Below are 14,905 nucleotides of genomic sequence, written 5' to 3' on the forward strand. Positions count from 1 at the left end.
TCCTAACCCTCATTGGAATATAACACCTATATACAGGACATTAATCTCAACTCTCTGAGATTTCTAAAAATAGTCCTAGTGTTCACATGACGTCATCTAAGGCTGACTACAAAACGTCGGTACCGGCTCATTACGGTCACTCAGTCAGCCGTGTGAACACGACCTTACCTGTCAATCACATATATGTATGTATGTATGTAGGTAGGTATATGTGTCTGTCACACCTATTTACAGTATTAAGGTTAGCAGGACTATAGTTTTGTTCGTATTGGCACTGAATTATATTTTTTCATTGGAGTTTTAGGCGGAAATTCAAGGAAGTAGATTGCGGTCTCGGGTATAATATTAAATGTGATCATGCAAACTGGTACAAAATATGTAGGTACAAGAAGAAATATAGTATGATATCATGTTTATTAAAGGATTGGTCTACTAAGTGGACCCGGTGCGGTGGCTCCTTTAGGTGCAGACAGGTAGCCACCGGTTGTGCGCTTCACGAAACTTTCTGCCTCGCACAGCAAAACTGTGGAATAAGCTGTCGTCAGCGGTATTTCCGAACCGATACGACCATAAAACCTTCTAGAAAAGAGCAAACTTCTTTAATACCGGCACCGCACCTGTGACTCCTCTGGTGTTGCGGGTGTCCATGGGCGGCGCTGATCGCTTACCATCAGGTGAATCGTCTGCTCGTTTGCCACCTACTCCATAAAAAAATCGGAGAGGTTTTAGTGCGGTAAAAATCTCACACTCCCTAGTCTTTTCCCCAAAAAGATAGGCGCAAAAAATTCGATAGGAAAAGTGCTTTGCTTGGTAATTCACAAAAACAAAACAAACCACCTAATATGTATATTATGTAAACAAGTAACGCAATATAGTTTAGGTTGAGGTACATCATGTAGATATAATATGTCAAAATAAATGGGGCACGATAAATAAACGGTAAGCAGTCGTGACCTATGAGGTAATGGCGATGCAATGGACGAGTGGGTACCGTTGTCGCATACTCGCATAGCTTCAGGTAGGTAGCTCTATATTTGGCGTAACATCACGCTTGTTATTGTCTGAATGGATAAGTACACAGAAATGTCAGGATTACCCATAAGTGTTTGTTGAAGACTGCCTCGTTGGTCAAAAGCGACTGTTATGATAGAAATCTGGGGTACGATGAACGAGTCGAGCTTTTTTTCTAAAATTTCTTAGTACATAGTACGGTAAGCACGGAGTCTGAAATTGTGCCCAGTATATGGCAATAGGCTCACTCAATGTTACATTGGACTTATAATATAAATGGTGAAAATTTGATGTCCATTGTACAGTGGCATTACGTCCTGTAATGTGCACCTCTTGTTCCCATCGAGCATAAAAAGCGTGACAATACGATATTTAAGAGTATGGTCAGAGCTTTTGGTCACCCAAATGTTCAGCAGTGGACGTCTTGTGACTGATATAATGAAGATGAAAAGCATCCAAATATTAAATCCATCCCGAAGAGCGTACATAAGTTTTATGAAATGTATTCTTGTCATTTAAATTTAAACCTATTGTACCCAAATACAACGTTTACTTTCCTTCTCTGGAATAAAAATAAATACTAAAATATCTCTCTGCTCTTTGCGCGGAGAATTGTTTACCATACACGGTGCAGTATTGCGAAACACAACAACAATATGACAGGACTGCCCGCGCCATCTTGGTCTGATCGATCTGTAGAAAGCTCGCGCACTGAGTCAGCGGGCGTTTACGAAATATTGGAGATGAGAGGTACGACTTACTAGTACATTGCTGGCTGATTTTATAAGGGAACAGGGGAAAATCATCCAATGGCATATAATACCTTCGGTGAGGCAAGAGAGTGTCAGGCTCTTAAAGTTTTGCTGACACAAAAACCACCCCGTTCCTACTCCTGTTTCGAGCCGGAGCCTCGACAAACTCTTTAAGCATTGCTAGCCTGACACTTAAATAAGTACAACAAATTAATATCACATTGTGATTTTCTATAAACCTAAGTTTTGTGGGAGTAGACTAAAGATGTGTGGGTGAACTGAGGGACCACACTGGGAATTCGCGAAATGAAAGTTCTAGGATTTAGTAGTAGACTTAAAACAATTGTAGAACGAATCTGAGAATTTGTAAACAAATATATTAAAAACTACGACCCATAAAGTGTGGTCCCTCAGTTCTCAAAGACGATCAGCCAGATCTCGGGAAGTATCTCATAAAAGAAGGTTTTGTGAATACAGACATTTAGTAAATAATTTGTAAAGATATCTATTAAATAACAGAGCACAAAGCATTAAAGATAAAAAAAGTATAGCAACTGAACTGTGGTCCCTCAGTCCACATAACAAAGATAAATATTTTAGTGAATATTACTGAATAAAACCGTTATTATTCTACATAAAGTTTTAGTAAAAGTCTTAAAACATATTGTAAAAAGAAATGGATCTTAAATATCGAAGCATTTCGAAGATAGCGATGATTAAAAGTTCCCTCAATCCTCTCCTCCACTGACATATAGACACTGCTAGCTGCTAGACGAGAGGAATATCAGAAAGTCTAGTGTACTTAACATTTAGTAAAAGTTTTCTACTAAATAATAGGTATATAAAATTCTGTATTTCTTACCTCTAAGCTGAGAAAATATAAATTTTTTAATCCTATGAAAATAGGTAGACAAGTGTGACCATAAAATCAAACAAAGTGTAGACAGTACTATTATTCTTTATTTAATATATCATTATTTAGATGAAATGAAAACAAGGTTGTACGGTTGATACGATGATGTCATAAATAATTTAAGTTACATATCAATCAATTATAATCTGCCTCAATTACGTCAAATACAGTACGGTCAACGTAACTTGGCGAATCTGAGCGTACGGTACGAAATGATTACTGTATTTGACGTAATTGAAGCAGATTATAATTGATTGATATCTAACTTAAATTATTTACGACATCATCGTACCATTTCAACCCGAAGGTGCCGGAAAAGCAGCAGCAAAAAAGTGTGATCTTATGTTAAATCAAGAAATTTTCCGCGAACGAAGTCGCGGGCAGAAGCTAACACTTAAATAAAAGTATTATAATAAATGATGAGTTAATTTTGTACATTTTTTCTACTTTTTATTAAATACGTACAACCTTGTTTTCGTTTCATCTAAATAATGATATATTAAATAAAGAATAATAGTACTGTCTACACTTTGTTTGATTTTATGGTCACACTTGTCTACCTATTTTCATAGGATTAAAAAATTTATATTTTCTCAGCTTAGAGGTAAGAAATACAGAATTTTATATACCTATTATTTAGTAGAAAACTTTTACTAAATGTTAAGTACACTAGACTTTCTGATATTCCTCTCGTCTAGCAGCTAGCAGTGTCTATATGTCAGTGGAGGAGAGGATTGAGGGACCACTTTTAATCATCGCTATCTTCGAAATGCTTCGATATTTAAGATCCATTTCTTTTTACAATATGTTTTAAGACTTTTACTAAAACTTTATGTAGAATAATAACGGTTTTATTCAGTAATATTCACTAAAATATTTATCTTTGTTATGTGGACTGAGGGACCACAGTTCAGTTGCTATACTTTTTTTATCTTTAATGCTTTGTGCTCTGTTATTTAATAGATATCTTTACAAATTATTTACTAAATGTCTGTATTCACAAAACCTTCTTTTATGAGATACTTCCCGAGATCTGGCTGATCGTCTTTGAGAACTGAGGGACCACACTTTATGGGTCGTAGTTTTTAATATATTTGTTTACAAATTCTCAGATTCGTTCTACAATTGTTTTAAGTCTACTACTAAATCCTAGAACTTTCATTTCGCGAATTCCCAGTGTGGTCCCTCAGTTCACCCACACATGACTAAAGTCACCATCCCGGCCTGACTAGTGAGATACACATTTTAACAGAAACCAAAACAGCAGCACTCTTTAATAAACCTGAACCTTTTTAAACCAGTCTGCTAAGCGTGGATATCATGGCAAATCCTCTTTTGCAGAGCCCTTTCATCCATCATTGAACCATCACAACTGGCTTAACAGTAAACAAGCCATAAATGAGCCTAACGGGTTACTTTGGTCATTCATCATATCAATATACAGCTAATTATGACACGTAGGTACTTACAAATCAATCAATCAATTACTATTCTCACTATTTCTTACAGTTTGTACCTCTCAGGCCAATGGTTGGTCTTGACCTTTCCAGCCTCGTGTAGGCTGCCAAGTGAGGCTATAGACCACTTCCAAGGTGTATAGCCACTTAGCAGCTATTAGGTATTCTTGTTACCAAGTATGGCTGACGTCTGAATTGAATATTAAGATGGGGAAGAAATCGATGCTGATGTCAATGGTCCTAATACAACATCACGTCTTTGAAATTAAATCAAAGTGCTCAATTATGTTTTACCTACTTCTTTTTTGAGGGGGGACAATCATCCAATAATTTTTCCCATCGGCTGGGTAAGGCGAGAGGGAGTGTCAAACTCTTACTGACTATAAACCACCCCGTTCCTACTCCTGCTTTGAGCCGGAGTCCCGGTAACTTGTTACGTTGTCCGCAATGTTTTGCCAACTTGGAAATACAAACCGACAACTCTAACTCGGTCTGACAGATTAAAAAATAATGGAGTGAGTTTAAATTTGTGATTTATTAATATAGTAGCGAATAACTGTAATTAAGGGTTCGTTGTAAAAAGCTCCTCCTCTTACTCAAATTAATAATAAATTGAACAAAATATAAAATGTGCACGCTTTTATTATGGTTTTTGGAACCCTTCGCTGTCCTAACTAAAGAGGACATGTGACATCACTCGATGCCGTATAATCTAAGGGGAGGGTTCCTCTCGGGAATGACGTCATTTTGTAATGTGGATATTATGTTAATTTATTAAAATAATAAAAACAAAGACAAAATGATTACCAACAAAAATAATCACTGTTATTTTAACACGAAAATACCCGAAAATTCCATTCGTTATATTTTTTCAAAATCTCGTTATCAATAACAATAGGTAGCTTTTATCACATAACTGTCTTGTTGTAAAATAGTTGTACTTGGAGTACACTTCTGTCCTTTGAGACACAATGGACAAAACAATGAATGAACATTAAAATTTAAAAAAAAACCGTCAATGTACACCATCCTTTTTACAACACTCGTCGAACGCAGATCAACCTACCCCAAACTGTCACATTTCTTTAATAGATTTTCAACCATAACTCCATACAATAAAGTTGAAAATATATTGAGATGGAAGATATTTTGACCTGCTCGCGTTTGCATAGTGGAGAAAATTGCACATCTTCCGTGAAACAGATGGTCAGCTTTTTGAGCGATGCATGATCAATAAAAATTGAAGAAATATTGATCGAATTAGGTACAGAAAGATATGTGTTATGTTTGAAAATATACGAACGACCATTAACATAATACTATCATTCACAATAAAAAAAATAAACAACGCCAAAATAGTCTATGTACTGCGTCTAATTTCTTTTTCTCAAACACGGCACAGCTACAATAACATTCTTATTTTAAATTTTCAAACTGCATGTCAACGACCGGGCGCGCCGGCAGTGACGTCACTGCAGTAGACCCGGGTCTAGGCGGGAACACACCCGCCAAACTGCGGATGTCTACAGGCAAGCCTGTAAATCGCCATTTTGGATTTTTTAATACCTATAATATTACTAGTACCTAGTAAATGTTAGGAACTTTATTTGCTTACTTTCATAATATTATCATTCTACATTTTGTATGGGATATTTGGGATCATCTCATTGTGGGCAATTGACACTGCCTAAACGCTTATGGACACCTGCAACAGCAGATGTTACAAACCTGCAGCCTCACACCAGAGGAGTAAACTTACAAACAGTCCTTGCCAGGCTTTGAGGAGGTAAACTCACGCAACAGCACACGGCATGAGACAACGCAACCGTTGTTTCACGACGCTTTCACTTCAGTTCTGATTGACTGCACGGTTGGTGCGGAGGCTGGGCAACTGGCTGCCGCGCAACGGGTAGCGGGTTCGATTCCCGCTTTGTGTGATCAACAAATAGTTGTTTCGGGTCTGGGTGTCATGTGCATGTGAACTTGTATGTTTGTAAACGCAGCCACGACACAGGAGAAAATCCTAATGTGGGGCAACGATTTAAAAAAAAAAAAAAAAAAAGTTCATCCGGCCGGCCGGCACATTTTATTCTCGTCAGCGGAGTCCTCTACCGGTCACGAGATTTGTTACCTGAAAATTGAATGTAACAAACCCAGTCCTATAACCCCGTTAGTTCTTAGTTCCTGTCCCATCCCATGTCTCAAATCTCAATTCCGGGGACGTAAAATCCTTCCATAGGTACATACCCACTAACTACTGCCTGTGCCTACCACAAATAAAAAACGAAGCATACTTAATGAGTTTAATGAGTATTTTACGGTAATAGATACGTACAACCTATCATCAAAATAATAGTGAGGGAAAAATTAGGCGTTTGTACCTTTGGCCAACTAGGTCTTAGGTTTACCTATAATTAGTTATTATACTATAATAACCTACCTACGTACCTACTACCTATGTACTCCTACGTACCTACTTAAAGTGAACTCTTTGTTCCTACTAGGAAGGTCGATAGGTTCCTAACTTCCTACAGTAATTGTATGTATGTATGACACAGTATGAGGCCTAAGCACCTATTTGGGGTAAGCGTAGGTAAACCAGATAGACCTATCGCCAATACGGTTTATTTCGAAAATAATCAAGGACTATGGAATGAGGAAGGAAGCTAGATACCTACTATTACAATCGCTTTTGCTAGCTCCTTATTGTGTAGTGTTGGTTTGCTAATGTATACCTATAGGTACCTAGTCAACAGGAAGGAAATATACCTCCCTATGCAAATATTTTACTAATAGTGCAAAAATATTATTAACTCCCACTGCAGTCATCAATTTAATAACAACAAAAACAATTTTGGTTTTTAATTCTAGGTATTAATACTTGATACTGACCTATTACCTAATAAAATAACATCGGTACGCAGTTTTTTGTTTTGCCATATTCACCGGCCGGCGCCATGACGTGCCAATATCTCCATTCGTACCAACATAACGAAAACCGAAACACCCATCTGTGACTCATAAAGAAAATAAGTCAATATTTATGATAACTAACACAAAAATTCTGTTACTATTCGAATTATCATTGTTTAATCGGTTATACTAATTAATTAATATCATAATAAATATGAAATTCATAGAAAAAATATGATTCTTCACTAAATTAGGACGCCCGTTATTTTTGTTAGGTTGGCTACCTTGACAGCGGTATGGCGTCATCCGACCAATAGGAAAGCAGCTAGTATTATTGGGCTGTCCGCGTGTCGATACGCGATGTCGATAAAATATTTGGTTTAGTAAAGTAAAATAATTAATATATTTAAATATTCAGAAAAAAATAACGAGACGCTATTAAGTTTATAACGAATCATTTACAAATAAGTGATACAGACACATTTAGTAAATAAACGTAAAGTGTGCCAACGGTCGGCAGGCCAATCAGGTCAACCTGCCCGTCTAGAAATGTTTCATAAAATTTTCGACTATGCGTTTTTTTGAATTCAGTTGAAAATCTAATAAAGTTTAATGTTTGAAAGAAGAGGTTAGGTTTAGTAGTCATGAGTGACACTGTTACGTTTGATGTACCTATTATAAAAAATATTTAATATTTTTCAGTTCAGACTTAAGAATTAGACACTTCAAGAGACCAATCACATCACATCCGATACTAATCCCAAAAGGCTGGCAACACACTTTCAATTTCCCTAGGTGTATCCAAATGCGGCGCGCAAAACGTTTAAGTTCTTGTACAGCTTTATTTATTCACAAATCTTCGACGAATGTATAAAGTAAAATTTAATACACTTTTATTAAACAAAACTTATAAAACTGAAAGATAATATTATGTGGAATTGATTAGAAAGGGAACACAGCATTAAAGCAGATACACATTGCTAGTAAACTAATTAAAATCTTGAACTTGGTTGGATTATTATTTTTTTTATCCAAAATAATACGTTTCAAATAGGACTCATTAGTAAATAACCAATTATCCGAATTAAATTGTATAAAATAATATAAATATAAATTGCACATAATATTACTGATATCTTTTCAAAAGGGACCGGTAGACCAATTAAATTATCATCCTGCATTTTATTTTAGTTAACGAACAAAGATGGTTTTCCAATTGAAAAGAAAACAATTAAATGCAAAAATATGTTTCTATTATAAAATTCAAATATATTACTTATATGATCGAATTAGTCAAAAATTTATATTTGTAAATAAGTATGTCGCAATGCGACAATTTTTATCGATAAAACCGCCCCACTCGATTTGCGCAGCACTACTGTATCCGTAGCTTAGGTCGATCGGACGAAACGGAACGAAATTATTCTTCAAGCGACCACGAGAGTACGTGGTGCGTGCGGAGCAGAAATACAAATTTTATAGTTACTAAGTAAAATAAGTTCACATAAAACAAAATGAGGGAAATCGTGCATATCCAGGCCGGACAATGCGGTAACCAGATTGGAGCCAAGGTAAGCAGTTCTTTTGTTTTATTGAAATGTCTAATTTCGAACGTGGGTACGGCGGCCGGCATTTTGTGACGCCGGCCTCACGCCACGACTAGAAATATGAAACAATTGACGACAGTTTCCTTTATTAATTCACGTGAAATTAGTTTAGATTGTATTCAATTAACGGTGGACGAGTTTGAGACGTATTTTCGAGTCAGTGGGTGTGGTCACGAATGAAAGACATTTCGACCTTTTCGTACAATGCGCAACGTATCGTGTCAGTTTTCTCATGATTCTCATTTATAGTGTCACGTCATCATTTTAACGTGTAAATATTACGTAAAGGAGAGTTTTTAGTGAAAGCCGCACCCAGTGTCCTCAGGTATCGATCGATACGTAGGCTGTAGCTTCAGCAGTCGGTCGCAAAGTTCCACGTGTTACTCGCCGGTTGGCGAATGACGATCAAGAAGTCAGGCGGATCACTGACTCATGAAGATTTCTTATAATTTTTGTGTTACGCATCTGTGACTTTATATCGGCTACAAATACCGTCTGATGCGAATAATCTTATAGTACTCCACCTTCTTTGAAACAAAGACTAATAAATTACTGTAATTCTATGTTGTAGGTAGGTACCCCTAAAATACATATCAGTGTACTTTGTCAATATACAACTATACCTACTATGTTCAATAAAACCGGTAGGTATTAACCGTATGTACTAAATTCCCGCCGAAAAAAAACCGTTATAAATAATAAAGGGCGCGCATGTTTGGATCCCGGCTTTCAAGGCTACGGCTCGCGTCGCCCATGATAAGGGACGGCCAATCAGAGGCCGCCGTTTATAACGTTCGAAATTCGAGTCCTTTTCCGTTGGATCCGCGGTTCGCCAAATGTTTTAACATCTGCCGCGGACTTTTTTTTAGTTATAAAAAAGTTTCACTGAAGATTCAATTGTCTTATTAGTATTACATTTAACTTGTCAGTTATTTAATTACAATGCGTTATTTACAAACAATTACAAAGAAACAAATAACTGCATAAATTAAAGGTAAAAACAACGACAACACAAAAAAAAAGTAATTTTTACTTCATTATTACTAAAAAGAATATCGTCCGAAAGAAACCAATAAAAAATCTCGCGCGTAATAATTGCAGATTTTAATTTCATGCGCGTATAGCAAAAAGTTAATTATGAATTTAAATAGGTGTGTATGGTTAGTGGTGGTATAGGATACCGGAGTTCGTTGACCGGCGCTCTTCCGTGGTGGCCAAAATAGCACGGCTTTAGCATGTTTGTAGAAGCAAGTTTACGACAAGAAAGCTATCCTGTGACGTTTTCTATACAATCAGGAACTGGTTTTATGTTTATTCAGCCTTTGATGTCACGAATATAGGTTCCACAGATAAAATAAAAGTATATTCGGCTTGTCAGACACCTGGTAGGATGCGACCTTATTCTTGGTTGAACCATTCTTGTACCTCTTTACAATAGATACGCAATTGAATTGCGAACAATACATTTTTTTTTCTTAGAACCCGACATGATACAAAAAAAGTTACTGAAAAAATATTTTTAGGCCATTGTAGTAACATGAATCGATCATGTCTCTTCCCAATGTAAAATTAGTAAGATTCTTCAGTCTTACCACGTGACGTCAAAGCTAGGAAAGGGATTAAATCGACCTAATTCCACAATAATCCTAAGATGGCGTAATTATCTATAATCTAAAGGTACATACCTAGTTGACTAGCCATAGATAGCATAATAGCATTTAATTTAACAAGATTAATTGGACAAACACGTGACTGAGCCAATTAAATTAATAAAGTTAACAGAATGATTACCTATCGGATTTATAAACGTAATTTACTTAAACTAGTTAAAGACTTTACGGCATTTAAAACATCTTCTCGTTTCAAAGACAATTGGATTAATACCAATTAATTAAACGTTTAAACGATTGGATCTCTAGGTATCTGTAACATTTTAACTATTGCAGTATTTTCAATTATTAATTTTCTCAGTTTTCTCCAGTTAAGTGCATATTTATCGGGCCTATCTATGACGCATTTACTGATATCAATGAAATATCTAATAATGCATCATGATAAAGTACTTACAAAGTAACCTTTTAGTTAAAAACGATATTAAAGTATTCACAATAATAATGAATGAATAATATTTTAAATTTACCTGTGATCGCTAATTAGGTATTTATACACAAATATATAGAACATCTGAAATGTCGGAAGTGATTTTTCCAGAATCTGGCAAAATGCCAGCATTCTTCAAATAGAAGTCGTGCAGCGGAAAGCTGTGATATCTTTCACTTTTAAAGAATGTAAAGTGTTTTTGAAAGCTTAAACATCTTGAACGTCTTTTGAAAAATGTTTAGCAGAGAAGATTTAAGTAAAAACTGTCTTTAGTATAATAATTCGCCTAGCCTACTTAATATCCAAGAAATATCACGCCACATACATTCACTGTCGCCAGATTTACCTAAATGCTTATTAGACGTACTTTTCAAAACTTTCATAGCTATTTGCATGTCAATGTTGGTAATTGTCGGCGTCACGCGACTGTCTCCGTGCCAGTCTGTGATTCTACCAACTGAGCCAATCCCATGCGTCTTCCGCGTTGACCTGCTTTTTGTAGCGTGATCCACGTATCGAATCGACTGATTTTCCGCCGATAAAATGTAATGAAACTGTAAAATGTCCATGTTAAAAGCAATGCGCTTCTTTGAAGGTACATAATGTGTGCTACTTATGTCCCTACCAACAAGGCGCTATATTAAATGTTATGATGAAGACGTGATATGCGTGCTTTCGCATCACGTCCACCAATATGACGCACACTCAACGATTACTTCATTTTCTTTTAATTCCGATAAAAGTAATCTTTACAGCATTATTGATAAGATCTAGATGGTTATGTAAATGTTGATTTAGTACCTTTATTAGTTAATTTTATATGTATCGGAGGTTACACAATCCTAATATGAAGCACATTCTGTTCGCGTTCTGTCTGAGTAACCACCGAGCTTATCCTTTTTCAGTCGTAACCATTGCCTATTGTTAGCCTTAGTAACCTCTGAAAATAATGGTACCGAGTTACGTGACTGCAATGTTAAAAAAAGTTTATTATAATCTCGCTACGAATGAGTCAACAACTGATCGTATCGTCTGTTCTCTATTCACTGCGTTTCATTTACCTAGAAAGCCTCTCAATTGATTCGCGATAAAATCTCGCAGCAATGTTAATGGATGACTTGTGTTTGTAGTTTGTACCGAGAATTATGCGTGATTCGTCCTAAAAATGGCACGCGAACCGAGTGTGCACACAACCCCGACCTGTCTGATTTATTGTTCGACAAGCTGTCGGACCAAACGAGAAACCTGCTCCGCGCTCTCCTCTTTTAAGGCAACATGACATAAACACGAAAGTGGGCGGCCGTAATGTTTTTGCTGCAATTATACGTATTCATTGGTACAAGACGTGATTTAAATAGTTGATGTACCTTTATGGTAGTGGGTTGGATCAATCAATAACGTCGACCTCGTAAATATGTTAATGTCGAGGCGACGCCTCGGGAGCCGCCGTTTGTTGCGAACCCCGTCGCCAGGGCGACCGTGACTCATCCTACGCACACAGTCGTGTCTTGTGCTAATACATTATTGTTATACTTACCGTAACTTTCTGCTTATATAACTTCTTACTCCTTAAGTTGTTTCATTTAATTAATGTGTTGCTATGATTGTTCCAGTTCTGGGAGATCATCTCGGACGAGCACGGCATCGACCCCACCGGCGCCTACCATGGCGACTCCGACCTGCAGCTGGAGCGCATCAACGTATACTACAATGAGGCCTCCGGCGGCAAGTACGTGCCCCGCGCCATCCTGGTCGACCTCGAGCCCGGTACCATGGACTCGGTGCGCTCGGGACCCTTCGGACAGATCTTCCGACCGGACAACTTCGTGTTCGGCCAGTCCGGCGCCGGCAACAACTGGGCCAAGGGACACTACACCGAGGGCGCTGAGCTAGTCGATTCAGTATTAGACGTCGTACGCAAGGAAGCAGAGTCATGTGATTGCCTCCAAGGTTTCCAACTCACACACTCCCTCGGCGGCGGCACTGGTTCCGGTATGGGCACACTTCTTATCTCCAAAATCAGAGAGGAATATCCCGACAGAATTATGAACACATACTCAGTTGTACCTTCGCCCAAAGTGTCAGACACAGTAGTAGAACCTTACAACGCCACACTATCAGTCCACCAGTTAGTAGAAAACACAGACGAGACCTACTGTATCGACAACGAGGCCCTATATGACATCTGCTTCCGCACGCTCAAACTATCCACACCCACGTACGGAGACCTTAACCACCTGGTGTCGCTCACCATGTCCGGCGTGACGACGTGTCTGCGGTTCCCTGGTCAACTGAATGCGGATCTCCGCAAGTTGGCAGTCAACATGGTGCCGTTCCCCCGTCTTCACTTCTTCATGCCCGGCTTCGCTCCCCTGACATCCCGCGGCAGCCAGCAGTACCGCGCCCTCACCGTGCCCGAGCTCACCCAACAGATGTTCGACGCCAAGAACATGATGGCGGCGTGCGACCCCCGCCACGGCCGCTACCTCACCGTGGCCGCCATCTTCCGTGGCCGCATGTCCATGAAGGAGGTCGACGAGCAGATGCTCAACATCCAGAACAAGAACTCGTCGTACTTCGTCGAATGGATCCCCAACAACGTGAAGACCGCCGTGTGCGACATCCCGCCCCGTGGTCTCAAGATGGCCGCCACCTTCATCGGCAACTCGACCGCCATCCAGGAGCTGTTCAAGCGCATCTCGGAGCAGTTCACCGCTATGTTCAGGCGCAAGGCTTTCTTGCATTGGTACACTGGCGAGGGCATGGACGAGATGGAGTTCACCGAGGCGGAGAGCAACATGAACGACCTGGTGTCCGAGTACCAGCAGTACCAGGAGGCCACCGCCGACGAGGACGCAGAGTTCGACGAGGAGCAGGAGCAGGAGATCGAAGACAACTAAGCACTCACACCCCCTGTCCCCCCAACACCCTAATAATACCCCTGCTCCCCGATCCGAGCGTCCGGCGCGTCGCACGGGACGTCTTTTGATTTGCATTAGTATTTCCGTGTAATTGTACCGTCGTTGACTTAATTTTTGTTACGTAGGACGTTCCTACATGTTGGTTACGTCGCGTCTACATTCCCGTGTGTGTGTTTTCCTTGATCGAAGGGCGACTCTCGGATGTTTATGGCTGTAAACAGGTTCCCCCAGCGACGTGGGCCCTTCGCCTGACTACCAACACAGTGCTGTCGACACACTGATGACACAAAGGAAAAGATCTTTTTTTTGATAAGGCTGAACTATTTTTTAATGCCTAAGTTTAATTTTAATACTTTGTTTGATACTGTTCAGATATTGTGTTATTCATTGGCTTTTTACTAAGAAGCTAGTACAACATTTCGAAATCGATCAAAGGTTTTTAATTATTATTATATTCCAGTGAGTATGTAATAAACTACAATGATTTTACTTCAATCGTTTCATTTATTTGAGCAAATTACCCTGATATATGACTAAAATGTAGGGACTAGGTACCCATTTTACACATGTACATTTTACAGACAGGTAATCAAAAACATCACGCTTTTGCTATGCTGGGGGTAGGCAGAGAAGTACATGTAGGTAATAGCACTTTGCCAGTATAATAGTCAATAGTTCATCAAACATGAACATAAACTACGAACTAATAGAATCAATTTGAAACTTAGATTCTGACCTAGACCATCGCAAAACTAGGTACCTATTTATTTGGGGAAACATAATTTCAATAAGTTCATCATTATGGTACATAAAAATTTAGGCAAAGGTACACACCACATTATTCAACATCGAATAGGCACTGAGTCGAGGGTCTACATAACTATAGAACTACGATTAGCATTTGCATTGTGACCGGACGTCAGTCGTTTCCTCATCAGCGGGATAACGGTGCAGTGGCCCATTAGCCGGTACCTACACATTGAATTGTTACACCATTAGCTATAAAATACAAAGGTTCCTATCTGCCCTAGTCTAATTAGTTTCAAAACAGGAAAATACTGGTAAAACAGCTTCATTTATATAAATAGATGTTTAGGTACGTAATTCTGTTATTATTTTGTTTATAATTTATACCTAAGTAATTAATATTGCTATTGAGACGTTTTATGACATTTAGTTTCCTCTACCTACCTACTATATAGAAAACTGAAATCAGGAATAGGTATATAGG

The 14,905-nt window shown here is 38.4% G+C and overlaps 1 protein-coding gene and 1 long non-coding RNA gene across 2 annotated transcripts in view; one reads left to right on the forward strand and one right to left on the reverse strand.

Annotated features, from left to right (window-relative positions):
• Positions 1-8,428: 8,428 nt before the first annotated feature.
• LOC126910589 (tubulin beta-1 chain) lies at positions 8,429-14,163 on the forward strand. The gene is made up of 2 exons (XM_035596113.2): positions 8,429-8,617; positions 12,367-14,163. Exons 1-2 carry the CDS (start codon positions 8,561-8,563, stop codon positions 13,651-13,653), a joined length of 1,344 nt encoding a protein of 447 aa, XP_035452006.1. The 5' UTR covers positions 8,429-8,560; the 3' UTR covers positions 13,654-14,163.
• LOC126911089 (uncharacterized) overlaps positions 12,847-14,905 on the reverse strand; it is a 51,799-nt gene continuing 49,740 nt past the window's right edge. Inside the window, exon 2 of the long non-coding RNA XR_007705656.1 lies at positions 12,847-12,990. This is a non-coding gene — a long non-coding RNA (uncharacterized LOC126911089). The remainder of the gene's footprint in view (positions 12,991-14,905) is intronic.

The sequence above is a fragment of the Spodoptera frugiperda genome, chromosome 10, assembly GCF_023101765.2.
Source record: "Spodoptera frugiperda isolate SF20-4 chromosome 10, AGI-APGP_CSIRO_Sfru_2.0, whole genome shotgun sequence".
Lineage (NCBI taxonomy): Eukaryota > Metazoa > Arthropoda > Insecta > Lepidoptera > Noctuidae > Spodoptera > Spodoptera frugiperda.

Bases quoted from the DNA above. Each gene is read 5' to 3' on its own strand.
- LOC126910589 (XM_035596113.2), top strand. From the start codon at position 8,561: ATGAGGGAAATCGTGCATATCCAGGCCGGACAATGCGGTAACCAGATT. The intron at 8,618-12,366 runs GTAAGCAGTTCT...TGATTGTTCCAG, and splicing joins GTAACCAGATTGGAGCCAAG to TTCTGGGAGATCATCTCGGA.